At 44.9% G+C, this 13,695-nt stretch overlaps 1 protein-coding gene across 5 annotated transcripts in view; it reads left to right on the forward strand.

Moving 5' to 3' along the window:
- Positions 1-13,695, forward strand: part of DAPK2 (death associated protein kinase 2) — a 42,126-nt gene continuing 28,431 nt past the window's right edge. The window contains exons 1-2 of one of the 5 annotated variants that reach the window (XM_032699653.1): positions 1-99; positions 6,228-6,324. In XM_032699653.1, coding sequence (XP_032555544.1) covers positions 6,263-6,324 — 62 coding nt within the window. In that variant the 5' untranslated portion in view covers positions 1-99; positions 6,228-6,262. Of the gene's footprint in view, positions 100-3,550; positions 3,789-4,722; positions 4,781-5,886; positions 6,052-6,227; positions 6,325-13,695 lie in introns of those variants that run through there. The other 4 variants (XM_032699652.1, XM_032699656.1, XM_032699655.1 and 1 more) reach the window with 4 other exon arrangements.

Below are 13,695 nucleotides of genomic sequence, written 5' to 3' on the forward strand. Positions count from 1 at the left end.
CAGCCTGCCTGCTCCGGGCACGGCCCCCTCAGCCTCCCTCCTCCGGCACAGCCGCCTCAGGCTCCTGCCGGCCCCGACCCTCCCCGCCCGGCGGACGCGGTAAGTGGGCGCTCCCCCGCTCAGTCCCCTCTCCATGTTCTCGCCCTGCGCCCCTTGCACCGAGCCGCCCTCACGCTGCTCCCGGTCCGTGTGCCGCGGTTCGGGGACAGCCGAGGTGTCCGGCCGGGCGGGCTCGGGGTGCCCCGGTGTGTCGCGGGCCGGGCTGTCGGCGGTGCGGGCGCTGTCCCCGCTCGCACGGCGTGTGCCGGCTCCTCCCGCAGCCACCCGGGGAAGGTCAGCTCCCGCAGCACCCCCTCGGTGAGCAGCTGTCCTTCGTCCCCAGGCAGCTCCCCCAGGGCTGGGCAGTCCAGCCATTCCACAGACACCCCGTTACCTGCTGGCACCGCTCGGCCCGGCCGTGTCTCTGCCCGAAGCCGCTGGGGACAGTCGGTCCGGGGTTCGCACCTCAGCTCGCTGGCACCGTTCGGGCAGCGCTGTGCAACCTCATCGTGTTTATCCCCGCGTTCCTTCCTGCCTTTTCCCTCGCACAGCGTCCCTCGGGGTGCGGTGGGTTTCTGTCCACCTGCTCCTCTGGGGGTCCTGGAGCAGCAGCGCAGGGGGACTGGTTTGGCCTGGCCTGCATCCTTTTAGAGGACAGTCAAAAAGGAAGATGTGAATTAGAGGGTGGAAACGTGCGGCAATTACTCCTGCTTTGGCTGGTCAGCCAGCGCCCGCTGAGGACCGCGATCGGAGCGCTCACCTGCTTGCTCTGTGGGGAAAAGCGCAACTCTGCCCCTTTGGAGAGGTGTTTGCTCTGAAACATCAGTAGGTTTCAGACCTTCCCATGCTTTTTTATTTATACGAAAAACGTGCGATGGCAGAGGCGACTTTGGGGCAGCGATGCGCCTTATCTGCGGCGGTAATCCTTGCAGGCGCCTGGGGGACGGGAGCGGGCAGTGCCCCGCGGTGCCAGCGTGCCTGGCATTGCGGGCTTCCCCTGCTCCCGTGTCCCGGAGCTCGCACCGGGATCATCGCTCAGGCACGCGAGGATCTGGGATCGCTTACACCGCCAGCCCCGGCCCCTGGCTCTGCGCTGGGAGCTGCAATTAGCTGCAGAGCCAGCGCCTTTGGTACGTGTGCCTGAAGCTTGGAAATACAGCCCCGGGTCATTCACCACACATGTAATTACCGCAGGGTAAATTTGGGATCCCTTGAGAGTCACTGGCAGGAGCTGTGGTTCCATAATGGGACTGAGTGCTCAGACGGTGGGTGTGTTTTGTGTCCGCTATAGACACGTAGGCAGTAATAACTGCCTCACTTCTCTGACAGAAAACTTTAGGCTGCTGTTGTTTTCTGAGAGGAAAATATTTTGGTGAAAGTAAGAGTTTTGATGAAATTAATATAATTTTTAACTGTGCTAGATTTATTTGAAAGCAAAGGGTAAGAACTACTTGGGTGGTTTGGGTTTGAGGTTTTTTTCCTGTTGGATAAAAGAAAAGAGAAGGAAATGTGAAAGAAGGAGTGAAAGTGAAAGAAGGGTGCAAGAGGAAAACACTTTAATTTTTATAAAAATCTGTTTTCTTTTAGCCTAGGGCACCAAAACTAGAAGACAATATAACTTTCATTTGTTTGGTGGGTTTGATTTTTTTTAAATTTTTTATTTTTTTCCCACCCAAATGATTAATTTAAAACAGTCCAGTTTTGATTCTAAACTCTTTTGGTAGTTTTTTCAGAATTATAAAACAGTTCATAAGGGAAGTTGATACTTTGGTCTGTTCTAATGTGTTTTGGATTTCGCTTTAGTATAACTGTTGTTTTGTCATATAAAAACATGCCACAGGGGATGGTTCTGAGGTTGGCAAAGGGTTTAGTCATTCAGCTCATGTCAGGTGTACTTGAGAAAGTCAGATGAGTCAGCTGTTACCTCAGTCACTTGAAACTGGTTTCCTTAGAGTAGAAGACACCCTAAAGGAAAAAAAATCTAAAGCTGCTGGCAGGGCAAATGGTCCAACAGTTTTGGTCTCACCTCTGTTTTCTGTAATCTGCTCTCATTCAGTGGTGGGCAGACACTTATCATGGTTTGACATGTACAGACCAGTCACTGATTGTCACATAATTTGGTAATGACCAGCTAATAACTTCCCTGTGCAGAGAAACCTTTATTAAAGGAGAGAAATAGAACCTACTTTCTTCTGCTCCTCCTAAGGCAGATTCTGTCACCCTCTACAGAAGAGTGGCTTTCAGTACATTAATTTGTCTCTTCACGCAGCATAAGCTGCTCTAGAAAGGCACTTCTGTGCTGGAAGAAGAGTGTCTGTACCCAGATACTGATAGAAAGAATGTGTTTAAATTCGTGTCTTAGATCACAATGGGAAACTGATTTCTTAGGGTAAAAAAGCTCCCATTTCATGGTACAGAAGAGTTTAGGAATGTGAAGAGATTAGGCAGGAGATGTTTCTAGTGCCTGAAACTGCCATCTCAGAGGCCTGTATTCTATTTCTGGCTTTGCTAGAGCTTTGTTACATGTCTGTAGGAAAATCATTTGCCCAGGGTAAGCAATGCTTTGCTGCCTTGGGGTATTTGGTCTGTGTAAACAAGAGTTAGATACAGCAGCAAAAGTATTTTATACTTATATTAAACATTTCCTATACTATGGAGTGTCATTATGGAAACACAGCAATACAGATGCTGAGTAGAGGCTGGCCTTGCTATGGAAATGCTCAGGAAAAAAAGTGGCTTGTTCTATTTCCTGAATGTACAACTTTTTTGTCTGAGTGAGTCAAAGATGAATTGACCATCTCTAATTCATTTCTACTTTCACTTATCACCATAAGTAAAATCACCACCTGACTAGAGAAAAAAAAATAACGAAGGCTCTCATTCCTCCTTTGCTCTGTACTTGCAAATGGAGTCCAACAAAACTTGTAGTCTAAAAAAATCTTTGGAAGTGAAATCACCTTAATTTTCTAAGTTCCGTGTGTAATATTTATGGAGCGTTATGTTCCTGCTGGTGAATGGCATTTTTATTTTGGGTGAATTTTAAGTGTGTGAAGGTTGTCTGTTGTTGGCCTATCCCCCCTGTGCTGTGTGTTTGCTAATGGCAATTGTTTTGGGTCATCAAGTGTGTGATCTATTTTGGGCATCTGCTACTGTGGCTGTTGGGTGGGAGCCAGGGAGAGATGTCTGTGGAAGGCAGGACTGGATAAGGGGAGTGATGGGTGTGGGAAACACCAACACACCAGAGGTGCCCCTGGGGGGTCTGAACACTTTGCAGCAGTTTTGCCTTCAGCCTTCAAAAACAAGGCTCTAGGCTGAAAAGGGTGCAAGTTAAAAGATCAGTAAAAGGGATTAGAATTGTTTGGTTATCTTTGAGATAATATTGCACGAGTTCTATGCACCTGCAGAATTTGCTTTATTCTTTGGAGGGTGCTGGGAGAGGAGTGAACTTGTCAATCAAACATAAAAGTGACTGTGTTCCCAGAGGTATTTTGGGTGGGTTCCCCACTCTCAAAGCAATGTTTTTAACTTGCTCTTCTGAATGGCAATGAACTCTCTCTGAAAACAATTATTTTTTAGGTGTGTTTGCATTAATGTTGTTTATAACCATGTACCTGGGATTCTGATGAGGGGAGTAGTCAGCTTGAGGGATTTACCATCTTTGGGCAAGTCTCTGCAGTGTCTCTTCATACCTGGACATTCTCCTGCTCTGGACTTTTGCATGTGCTCAGAACTTAATTTTGCAGTTCAAGGTGAGCAAAAGGTTTGGGGTTTTCAGCAAGGCTTGGTATCATCCTTTGTTTGCTTTTTTGAAGTCTGTGAGGGCTGAACTGGATTTTCACCAACACCTCAGAAAATTCTGCTCTGAACAATTTTAAGCAGCATCAGACAAACTTAATAAGGAGCCAATAGCTCAGAAGTGTCCTCGTTCTTGTAAATGCTGCTAAAACATTTATTGAGTCTGGTTTCAAGCCCTGAGCAATATTGGTCAATGAGCTTTCTATGAAATTATGAAAGATTGCTTGAAGAATACAGTAATTTGCATACAAAGTGCAGTTTATTTTCATTGAGAAGAAAAATAGACCTTTTTGTCCCAGGCATGAATGTGGCTTTGGGAAGGAAATTAATGAGCAGAGTAACAGAACTGCTCACCCGGCTTTGCCTTGACACACTGAAAAGACAAAGGCAGAAAATGGCTGTATTGGGGTGGAAAGTGGAAGTGGAAAGAAATAACCCACGTTGTAACACATCATTCTCACCACTGACAAGTGTTGGTTTCTGCAGTGTATTTTAATGGTGTGATGGTTATTCTGGGCTTCAGTGTCACACAACCAGTGTGGTTTCTCTCTGATGGAAACAGGTACCACTTCTCAGCCTGTGTGTTGTGTAATTAGTGCTCACTGCCTAATAAGGGGACATCTGATTTTGTTGATACCCCTTTACTTATTGCTACTGTTTTTTGAAAGAGTGAAAGTAATTCCCAGCTCCTATCAATGTAAGCATTGATGTAGTAGCCCTTCTGCTTGAAATAAAGCAGTCGAATAATTTTCCTCCTAGGTTTTGCTCACATCAACCAAAAAATATATGTAGAAGCACTGAGAGACTATTTCTGTTCCTTTGAAGCAATAGAAGGAGCATATTTGGAAAAGAATTGAATTGATACTCAACATTCCATCCATGTGTTAGAAGCCAATGGTTTATAGAAGGGGTGGGGGCACACAAAGCAACCGGTCCTTTTGCTGAGGTGAGTGCATGACAAAAAGTGGGTGCATTTTGGTGAGCTGTTGAATTTTTACAAAGTATTTGCTGCTTATGATATATGCTTTTGTCAGAGAAAAATCTTCAAATTATGTGCATTTCAAGTTGACAGGAATACTGCAATTGCTCTTTGGTGCTTAGTCCTGTTCTATAATAAGTCTGCTGATCTATCAAAACAGCTGAATCTTCTCGCAACATTGAGTTGAGCTTATTTCTAAAGGATCAAAATAGAGCTTTATTTTGTAGTGAAATATGCTTCACAGTTTGCCCCAGTGAGATGCCAACCACTGCTATTTAAAAACGTGCAGGAGCTGTGTAGAAATATAGGACCTGGAAGTGCCCAGTGCATCTGAAGCAAGAAGCATCTGGGATTCATACAGAAAAGCACATTACATGGACAAGTACAGATATGGTGCTGAAGCCTAGAGATGTATGAGACTAACTGCATGGCTCAATGTAGTTAGATTTTATTGTGATGCTTGGAGGCCTCACAGCTATTTTGTGTGTTCTGATCTGAATAGTGGACGTTGTTTGGGCTGTTGGGGATGATGCCAGTGTTCATCTACACAGGGGACATCAAACATGTCCTAACCTGACCGGTTATTCTGTTCAAATCTATTCTGTCACCATGACTTGCGTTGCTGTGGAGGTGTGTCCCAAGCAATAATGTGATTTCTGATCATCTTCCCATCCCAAAGCAGCCCAGCATAATGCACTCACAGATGCTCAAATGCACCAAGGAGAGGCTTGTCTTTCCAGACCTCACCGAGCTTATCAGCTTAAAAGATTGTGGTCAGGACACAATTGCACAGACCACGCAGAGTAACAAGTGCTGCTTGTGTTCTCCTCATCTGAAACATCCAGTGTGTGGGGAAAGATGTGCTGAAAGCTCTGTAGATGGGGTCACAAAGCCTTTTCACAGCAGCAGCTCAGGTATCTGTTTGCTGTCCTGCCTGTGTGCCCCAGGAGCTCTGCCTGACCTGAGCAAAAGGAAGCTCTGCCTGGTGCTCTACCTGGCTCGGGATCTGCCTGCTGACACTTCATTGAAGGAGCCTGTAATGTTGATTCTCATGCTGGCTCTTTAGTGTAGTGTAGAGGCTTTATTGTCTGTAAGTTTGTTAAATTATTAATTAATTGCTTTGCTTTCATCGCATTTGTGTTTCAAGGTGTGTTCTGTTCTTCTGGTTCAGTATGTGCTCAGGTACATCAGTGAGGGCCAGGAATCACCTTCACTTAAGGGTGCTCACCTCTTTCCAGGTTTGAACCCTCACTGCTTAGCTGAGACTGCTAAATTACTTATTTTGATTGATCAGTGGTAACTTTGGCCATGAATGAGCTGCAGTGGATCCAAAGTGACTATACCAAAGTGTGTGTTACTGACACTTGGCCTCTTGGAAGACCCTAATGAATGTCACTCTTTATTAATATTCCAGTTGCATCACCTTTGAGCATCAATGAAAGACCAGGCATGGCTTTCTTCAAGCAGCAGAAGGTGGAGGACGTTTATGACATTGGGGAAGAGCTGGGAAGGTAAGGATGCACTGCTGACACCAGTTGATTCTAAAAGCTGCCACAGGGGATATTTGCCATGTATCTTCAAACTATGACTCTGCATGCTAGCCTAAATCAGTCACAGTACACAGCACAAACACAACCCCTGACCAAAACTGCACTTTGGATATTTTAGGTTTTTTTTAGTTGAAGTGTGCTAACTGTGTTTCCTGTTTCTTTTTTTGCAACTAGGACAACAAAAGGTATGTTCACACTGTCTTTCATAGATAGGTGTCTGTGTCTGTGCTGTAGACTGAGTTCCCCTGCCCGTTCCCTGGGCCAGCTGGGGAACAGGAACATCCTGTGCTGTTGTCACAGAGACAGCACTTGATTTTGTCTGGTTCTGGCCAGCCCTGCTCAGCACTGTGACACAGCACATCCATATCTGCCTGCAAAACACTGTGCTTGTGTTCCTGAAAAGATTTACCTGTCAGGATTTCAGCTGGACTGGTTAATGCCTCTGTACAGGTTTTCATCCATAAAGGCTAATCTGCAGGTATTAATTACAGCTGTAATTACCAGCTGTGATCATGCTTCACCATAAGCACCTGCTGAAACACTCTGCTGGGTGTGTGGGCTGGACACACAGGGCTCCCCCAGCCCTAAGTGACATGCAGAGCTCTGGGTGAGGAGAGCTGCTGTCCAGCCCTCCAATGTTTTCCTTTTTAATATGTAAATAGCTAAATTAGGGCTATAGACACGTTGGCTTCTTTCCCAATGTCTGGCATTTGGTTTTGGTAAATAACTGTGTATGTGCAATTACCCTTTTTCAAGGGCCAATAATTTAGTTCCATTAAAACACTTCAGTTGAAGCTGTTTGCCTGCCAAATCTTTTTTTTTTTCACTCTCAGCTGTTTCACCTTTAGAGTTGGTGAGAAAAACTTCTTTTAAGGGGAATGGGGTTCCTTTGGTTATTTGTTTTCCATTCCCTTCCCTCTCAGGAAGGCCTTAACTATTAACTTTTCTGTACTTGCTTACTTTTGAGTACTGACTAGCACTGAGAGTATCAGTCTGACAGTGCAAACCTGACCACAGTGAGCAGTGTAGGAATTCAGTGTGTGTGTGTGCAGGGTGTAATTGCTGTGGTTTTTTAACCTAGGAGGCCCTAGTATGTGCTGGACCAGTCAAACTGCCAAAGGGAGAGACTGGAGACTGAGTAGCTTAATTTTAATTTGGTTTCCGAATTGGATTTGGGAATCTTTTGAGATGATGAACATCACTCTCCTCTTCAAGCTGATGGATATTTGGCACTTTGAAGGGAGGGGTTGTTGAAGCAATGTGGTAGAGGCTGGCCATTGCTGTTGAATCACCCTGAGAGGCCTCAGGCTGGTGAAGGTTTGTGTGGTCAGAGCAGCCCTCCTCCTCCCCTGGCTGCAGGTACAATGTCACACTGTCTTTGGCAGTGTTTTCACTTTCACGTGTGAGGAGCTCTGCAGAGCTCTTGTTTCAGCTCTGTTAAATGTGAAGTGTCACCTGGTTCATCATACCTGTATATCTCTGAGCAGGAACTACTGATAAGGGCCAGTGATAATGATATCTTGCTTTGTTAGAAGCAGAATAACATGCTGGACAGATTGCAGTGACTGATGTGTTCCACTGCTGACTGATGCCCTTAGAACCTGGGGATGCCTTTTATTAGTTCACTGTGTTTGCAACAAGCTGTTGGTTGCTGGCAGGTAAAAGGGCTCCTTTACTGTAATTTTGGCAGCAGGAGTCACTTACAAAACTAAGGTTTCCAAACACCGTCTGTGAAGAGTCTGTCCTGTTCTCGTCCTCCTGAGCCTGTGACTTCTTGAGAGCAAAAGTAGTTGTTAATACAGGACTAAATCCTTGTTCTGGCTCAGCCATAAGATGGAATGGAGGATGTCACTGCCAGAGCCAGCACCTGCTTGACTGTTTGCACAGCAGCAGGGAAGGGATGCTCCCGTGACACAGCAAATGCTGCTTCCCAGGGCCGAGCTGGGTCTGGGCTGGTGCTGACATGAGACATTCCTGTCCTTGGGCAGCAAAGGCTCCTCAGCCCCTGCTGTGCACACCCTGCAAACAGCATTTGTGACTCCTCAACCAGACCACACTCACGGTCCCTGCTGGGCTGGCAGCAGCTCAGAGGGTGCTCTGAGGGCAGTTGTGTCCTGAGCCTGGGCAGTGGTGTGAGAGCAGGCCCTCTGCAGGAAGGGGGAGCAGGTTTTCCACAGCTGCAGCTGCGTGTGGAACTCGCTGCTTGGCTCCAACATTCCCTCAGTCTTTCAAATATTAATCTTAGGTTTACAGCTCTGTTGCTCAATTTCTCCAAAGGGTAAACGATGAGTCAGGCACTCGGTGTTGGAGACAAGTTGCTGATGGCCTTGTCCCTTGTAGCAGCCGAATGTGTGCAATACTTGAAACACACACATATAACCAAGTTACTTCCCCAATATCAGCCAGTTTGCAAGTCTGAAGTCTGTGTGGACTGAGGTTCTCTAGCCACAGCTAAAAGGGAACCTAAGAAGAGCAGCCTATAAAATGAATTTAGCACATTGTTTCCACATTGTAAGCAAATAATACAGCTTATTGCTAGGATATTCAAATACTAATTTCTTTCTTTGTCAAAATTGATGGCAAGAAAGGGAGAGAGTTCAGGAAACTTATTTGAAAATGAATATGTATGAGGATTTATTTAAAAAGCTCTCAGTTTTACTAGGCTGGCAGTCTAGAAGAGGTAGAAAGCAACCTGGACTAAAGTGATCAGTACCTGCAGAGGTATTAGGAGATTGTCTTCTCTCTCCCCCTCTCCCAAGGGTGCTAGATAGTGTGATTTGGGAGTACCTTTTTTAGTCCTCCCCAGCATTTAATGCTGTCACTCTTTGCCGGTGTCAGACTCTCTGGCAGATTGAGTTTTTCTGTGCCTGAGCTGTTGATCAAAAATAGATGCTTCAAAACTTATTTTTCACAGAATGTTTTCAATATGTATCCCTTTGCAAATGTGAGTTTGTGTTGCTAAACGCCTGTTTTATTCAAGTAGTGAAAACCTGCATCCTTTAATTTTGATTTTAATAAACTTTGTGAGAAACATTAACAGATTTGCCTGTTTTGAGCAGGATCCTGGTCTAAGCCCTTTGCAGGAACGTTGTAGCAGATCATTCTTGATTTATAAAAGGCTGTACCGCAGAGCCATTAATATCTTTCCTAAATGTGTTGCCAGCCAGGCTGTGAGAGCTGTTGACATTTGTGCCTCCTGGGCAGTGTCACTGTTACAGGTCTGAGGGTGGGAAGTGCCACGGAGCTGGTCCCAAAGTGTTCTGTGCCAGTGCCCCCTGAGAAGGTGTGTCCCTGCAGGGGGGGGTGAGGGTGGCAGTGTCCTGGGGCAGTGTCCTGCTCCCTGCAGCTCAGCTCTGCAGCGTGGGAGGGCTCACACTGAACAGAGGCACTCCACAAACCCCAGAGGGATGTTTGTGGGCATGGAAGTCTCCCCTCTTCACTGTGGGAAGGAGCTCTGCCTTCCTCCAGCGTGGGCCAGCCTTTCCAGTTGCCACTCCAGTCTCTGGCCTCTCTTACTGACTGGGAGCTGTGCTTATTCCTGGTTCAGTCAATGCCTTCATGCCAAAGACAATCCCTGTGATTTCTCTTGGTTAGTTTGGGCATAATCGAGTCTTTCTTTCTCAGCCCCTGCTGACTGAGGCTGAGAGAAAGATAAAGCCAAGCTCAATATTTCATCAGTGGCTCATCATCCCTCCTGTAGTCCCCCCTCTCCAGCTACAGATTCCTACCTCCTCCTTGCCTTGAGACAGGGAAACCCTTTCTTCTGGGTGAAGCCTTAAAGGACAGCAAATAAAACATTTCACCAGTGGTGATGGGACCTTGGAGCCTGCCACACAATCACTGTTCTGACAGGGGAACTACCAAATATTTATTTATGTTGTAAAAACAAAAAGCAGAGATAACTGTAGGGGAGGGACTTGGAAATCCATGATAAAAAGCCATGTCACCCAGCTAGTTGGACTCTCCCTGTAAACACAGGGGTGTGATTGCAGTTGGGAAATTTTCCCTTAACACACCAGGCAGGATCTTCATACCAGGAATTGTTTTCTATCTATAGAAATTGTTCAGTATTGTGCTTTCTCAGACCTTAACTCTGTTCTTAGATTAATTTGTACTTCAAATTAATTCTTTAAATTTTGAAGAATAACCTTGGATTATTTTGTCCTACAACACACACAGAGCAAGTCTTTGCATTAGATGCAAAATGTAAATTTAGTTCTTGAGGACTAACCATCACCTCTCTTAATGTTTCTTGTTACAAATCTTCTAAGTCATGTGTTTCATGGATAATGAATCTTCTGCTGAAACAGTTCTGGCATGCAGTACTTGGTCAGGATCACTGTGATTGTAATCAGCTGTCTGAAACAGTCGCTGGTTTTGGACTTTTTCTTTTTATATTCTTTATATTCTCAGAGTAAGTGCTCTTAGCTTATTCCTTTTTTAAACAGATTTCCCTCTTAATTTTCAATGTCGCTTTAACTATTTCCAAAACATTTTGATTTGTCACAGAAAGTGCAGAGAAGATGGGAGGTTTTGTTGCTTAGCTTTTTTTCTAAAACAAAGCTGCTCTGCCTACAGTAACTGAAAAGATCTGGCCTTGGTGATTTAGACCTGGCCTTGGCCTTACTTTGTAACGAAGTCATGCATTCCTTATCACCAGCATCCACCTTAATGATGGAAGTGATCTCAGTGTATTGCCTTAGTCCATGTCTGGCTTTGAAAGTATAATTAGAGGTGAGTGACCTCCTTGGTAGTGCTCAGGAAGCTCAAATTCTGTAATGTCTTTAACTCTGAATATTAAACAGAATATTAACCCCAGGAAAAAACACTGAAGACTAATTCTAGGAAAAAACACTGAATATTAACCCGTCTTTGCCTTGCCATTTTTGTGAAAATGAAACCATTTTTTCCGGTTTGCATTGAGGGAGAAATCAGATGGAAATTTGAACAGCTGAGAGAATAGACTCTGTATAGTATTCACTCCATGCTTTTGAAATGAAAGCTGTCACCTGTGAGTAAAAATGCACATGACATACACATAGTGCAGCTCAGCACTGGGCTGACAGTGCCAAAGCATTGGGCACATTATTAGCATGACCATTATTGGCACAATATTAGCATGACCATTATTGGCACAATATTAGCATGACCATTATTAGCACTTGTCTGATGGTCAAGCTTCATTTATCTCAGGTGACATCTATGAATCATAGTTAAAACTCTGCAACAGCAGTTTTGAACCCGAGTGAAAACCTGTTGTAAGAGCTGAGCAGTGAAATGGGAGTTTCAGCAACCCTTTGTGGTTTTGGCCTTACAGATAATTTCCTCAAGTCTTGACTAAAATGCCAGCATAATTTCCCTCTGTTTGCTACACGGGAAGGAGAAAAATCCTTTAACCCTTTGACCATCCAATGTCCCCATTCAGTGTACCTGCCCCAGGTATATTCCTTTCAGTCCATATCTGGCTGGGTTTGGGCCTTTAAATGCCCAGGTACAGTGTGCTGAACCTTCTGTGTGTGTATTACATAGACCCTGGTGTTGCTCCACGTAGCAAAAGGAACAACTTATCAAATCAGCTGTTCCTGCTGAGCATGAGTCAGCTCTGACCTTCCCCAGCGCTCTGGACTCTGCTCGTTACCACTCCAAGTGCTGATACTCGATCTAAAAGCTAAGTCCGATAAGTGGGGAGAATTTTTCATCGTGTGCATTTTATTCTTGAGGCTCAGATGGCACAAAAAGCTTGCCAGGCTGTCAGGGAGTCACCAGAACTGCTGTGCTCAGGCTGTGTCACTGCAGACTCTGCACCTCCCCACTCAGGAGCCACATCGATTGTCACTGCAGGACTGGGAGGCTTCCAAAAACCCCCGGCGGCTTCGGGAGCTGCCGGTGATGCTTTGGGAGGTGACAGATTTCTTGTGGCTCAGGGCTGAGGCCCCCATGTGGTGTTTTAGGGGCTGCAAGGCCGAGCCCGTTACTGTGCTGAGAGCTTGTAATGACTCCTAGCACGGATCAGAAACATTACATTTATCAAATTTCCTTTGCATTTCAAACGGTTTATTTTCTCTCTGCTTATTCCTATAAAGCAGATCCTTCTGAGTGCACATTTTCTGCTCTTCTGACTCGTTCCTGGCCCTGGACACGGAGGGTCAGGGTGTGTTGGTGACCTGTGTGTGAGCTGGAGGGAGGAGGTGTGGATGGAAGGTGCCAGACAGGGACATTATCACAGACAGTCCAAAGGTGCTCAGCACTTCCCTCTCAGGAATATTGAAACTCACCCTCCACACTCAATCAGTCAGTAAAACACGAGCTGTGAGTGAAAATAAGTGTTTTTAAAAGTGGCAGCTGTTTGTTTTTTTTTCCTCTTTCTGCTACTTTTTAGTAGTCAAGCAAAATTCCTGTTAAATGCTCTATTCAGAAAATCTGGGATCATTCCATTATAATCTGGCATCTACCACAGTTTAGATTCTGTGTAGTTGCTTTAGGAGAGGTAGCTGCTTTTTTTGCATTTTTTTTGAGAAAAAAAAAACAACAAGTAAACCAAAACTCACTTTTATTTGCAGTTTAAACAGAAGTACAGTGATATTTATGACAATCTTATTTTTAAAGCTCTTTATGAAGTTATAGGAGGTGTCAGCAGAGTATATAACTGATTAAGGTTTGAGGTTTTTTGTTGGACTTGCTATTTATTCCTTACTTAGGTTAAATATCTGCTGTACAAAATCCTGGTTTAGTCTAAAAAAAACCCCCTCTATATAAAGTAAAATGTAGTGCAAATTATTGCCCTTTACAGAAGGCTTCTGGGCCTTTTTGGTTGTGACCACAAGCTTCCTGCAAAAACCCTTCAGCAAAAGCTTTTGTGCACATGTTTTGTGAACCTTGCGTGGCCTTTGGTTGAGCTGTGCTTCATAAATGAGCTGAGAGCATAAGAAATGAAGTTGTTACCAGCAGACCCCTGTCCTCTCTGCTGGGAAGAGCCTGGCAGTGCAGTCACAACCAGCAGAAGTCTCCTTGGAAAGTGTAAGCAAAGAGGGAGGAGAGCATTTAGCTTAATAAAATTCCAATCATTTTGAACAGATCAAGCCTGAAAAAGCTGTTTTCCTCTCAAATTCACGGAAGGCCTTCAGCAAGAATTCTCGGGGGCTTTGCTTTGGAAGTTAACAAAAAGACAACCATAAATGGATAAATTTATTTGTGTGTTTTTTTCCAAGAAAAAGAAACAGGGATGAAAAAGATTGAAAAGTAACAAGATGCAGACTGTCTAAGCTTGAGATGACCAATCCCACTTTAATAGTGGCAGAAAGGCATGGTGAACAAAACTTGACATAAAAACAG

This window comes from Chiroxiphia lanceolata, chromosome 12, assembly GCF_009829145.1.
Source record: "Chiroxiphia lanceolata isolate bChiLan1 chromosome 12, bChiLan1.pri, whole genome shotgun sequence".
Taxonomy (NCBI): Eukaryota; Metazoa; Chordata; class Aves; order Passeriformes; family Pipridae; genus Chiroxiphia; species Chiroxiphia lanceolata.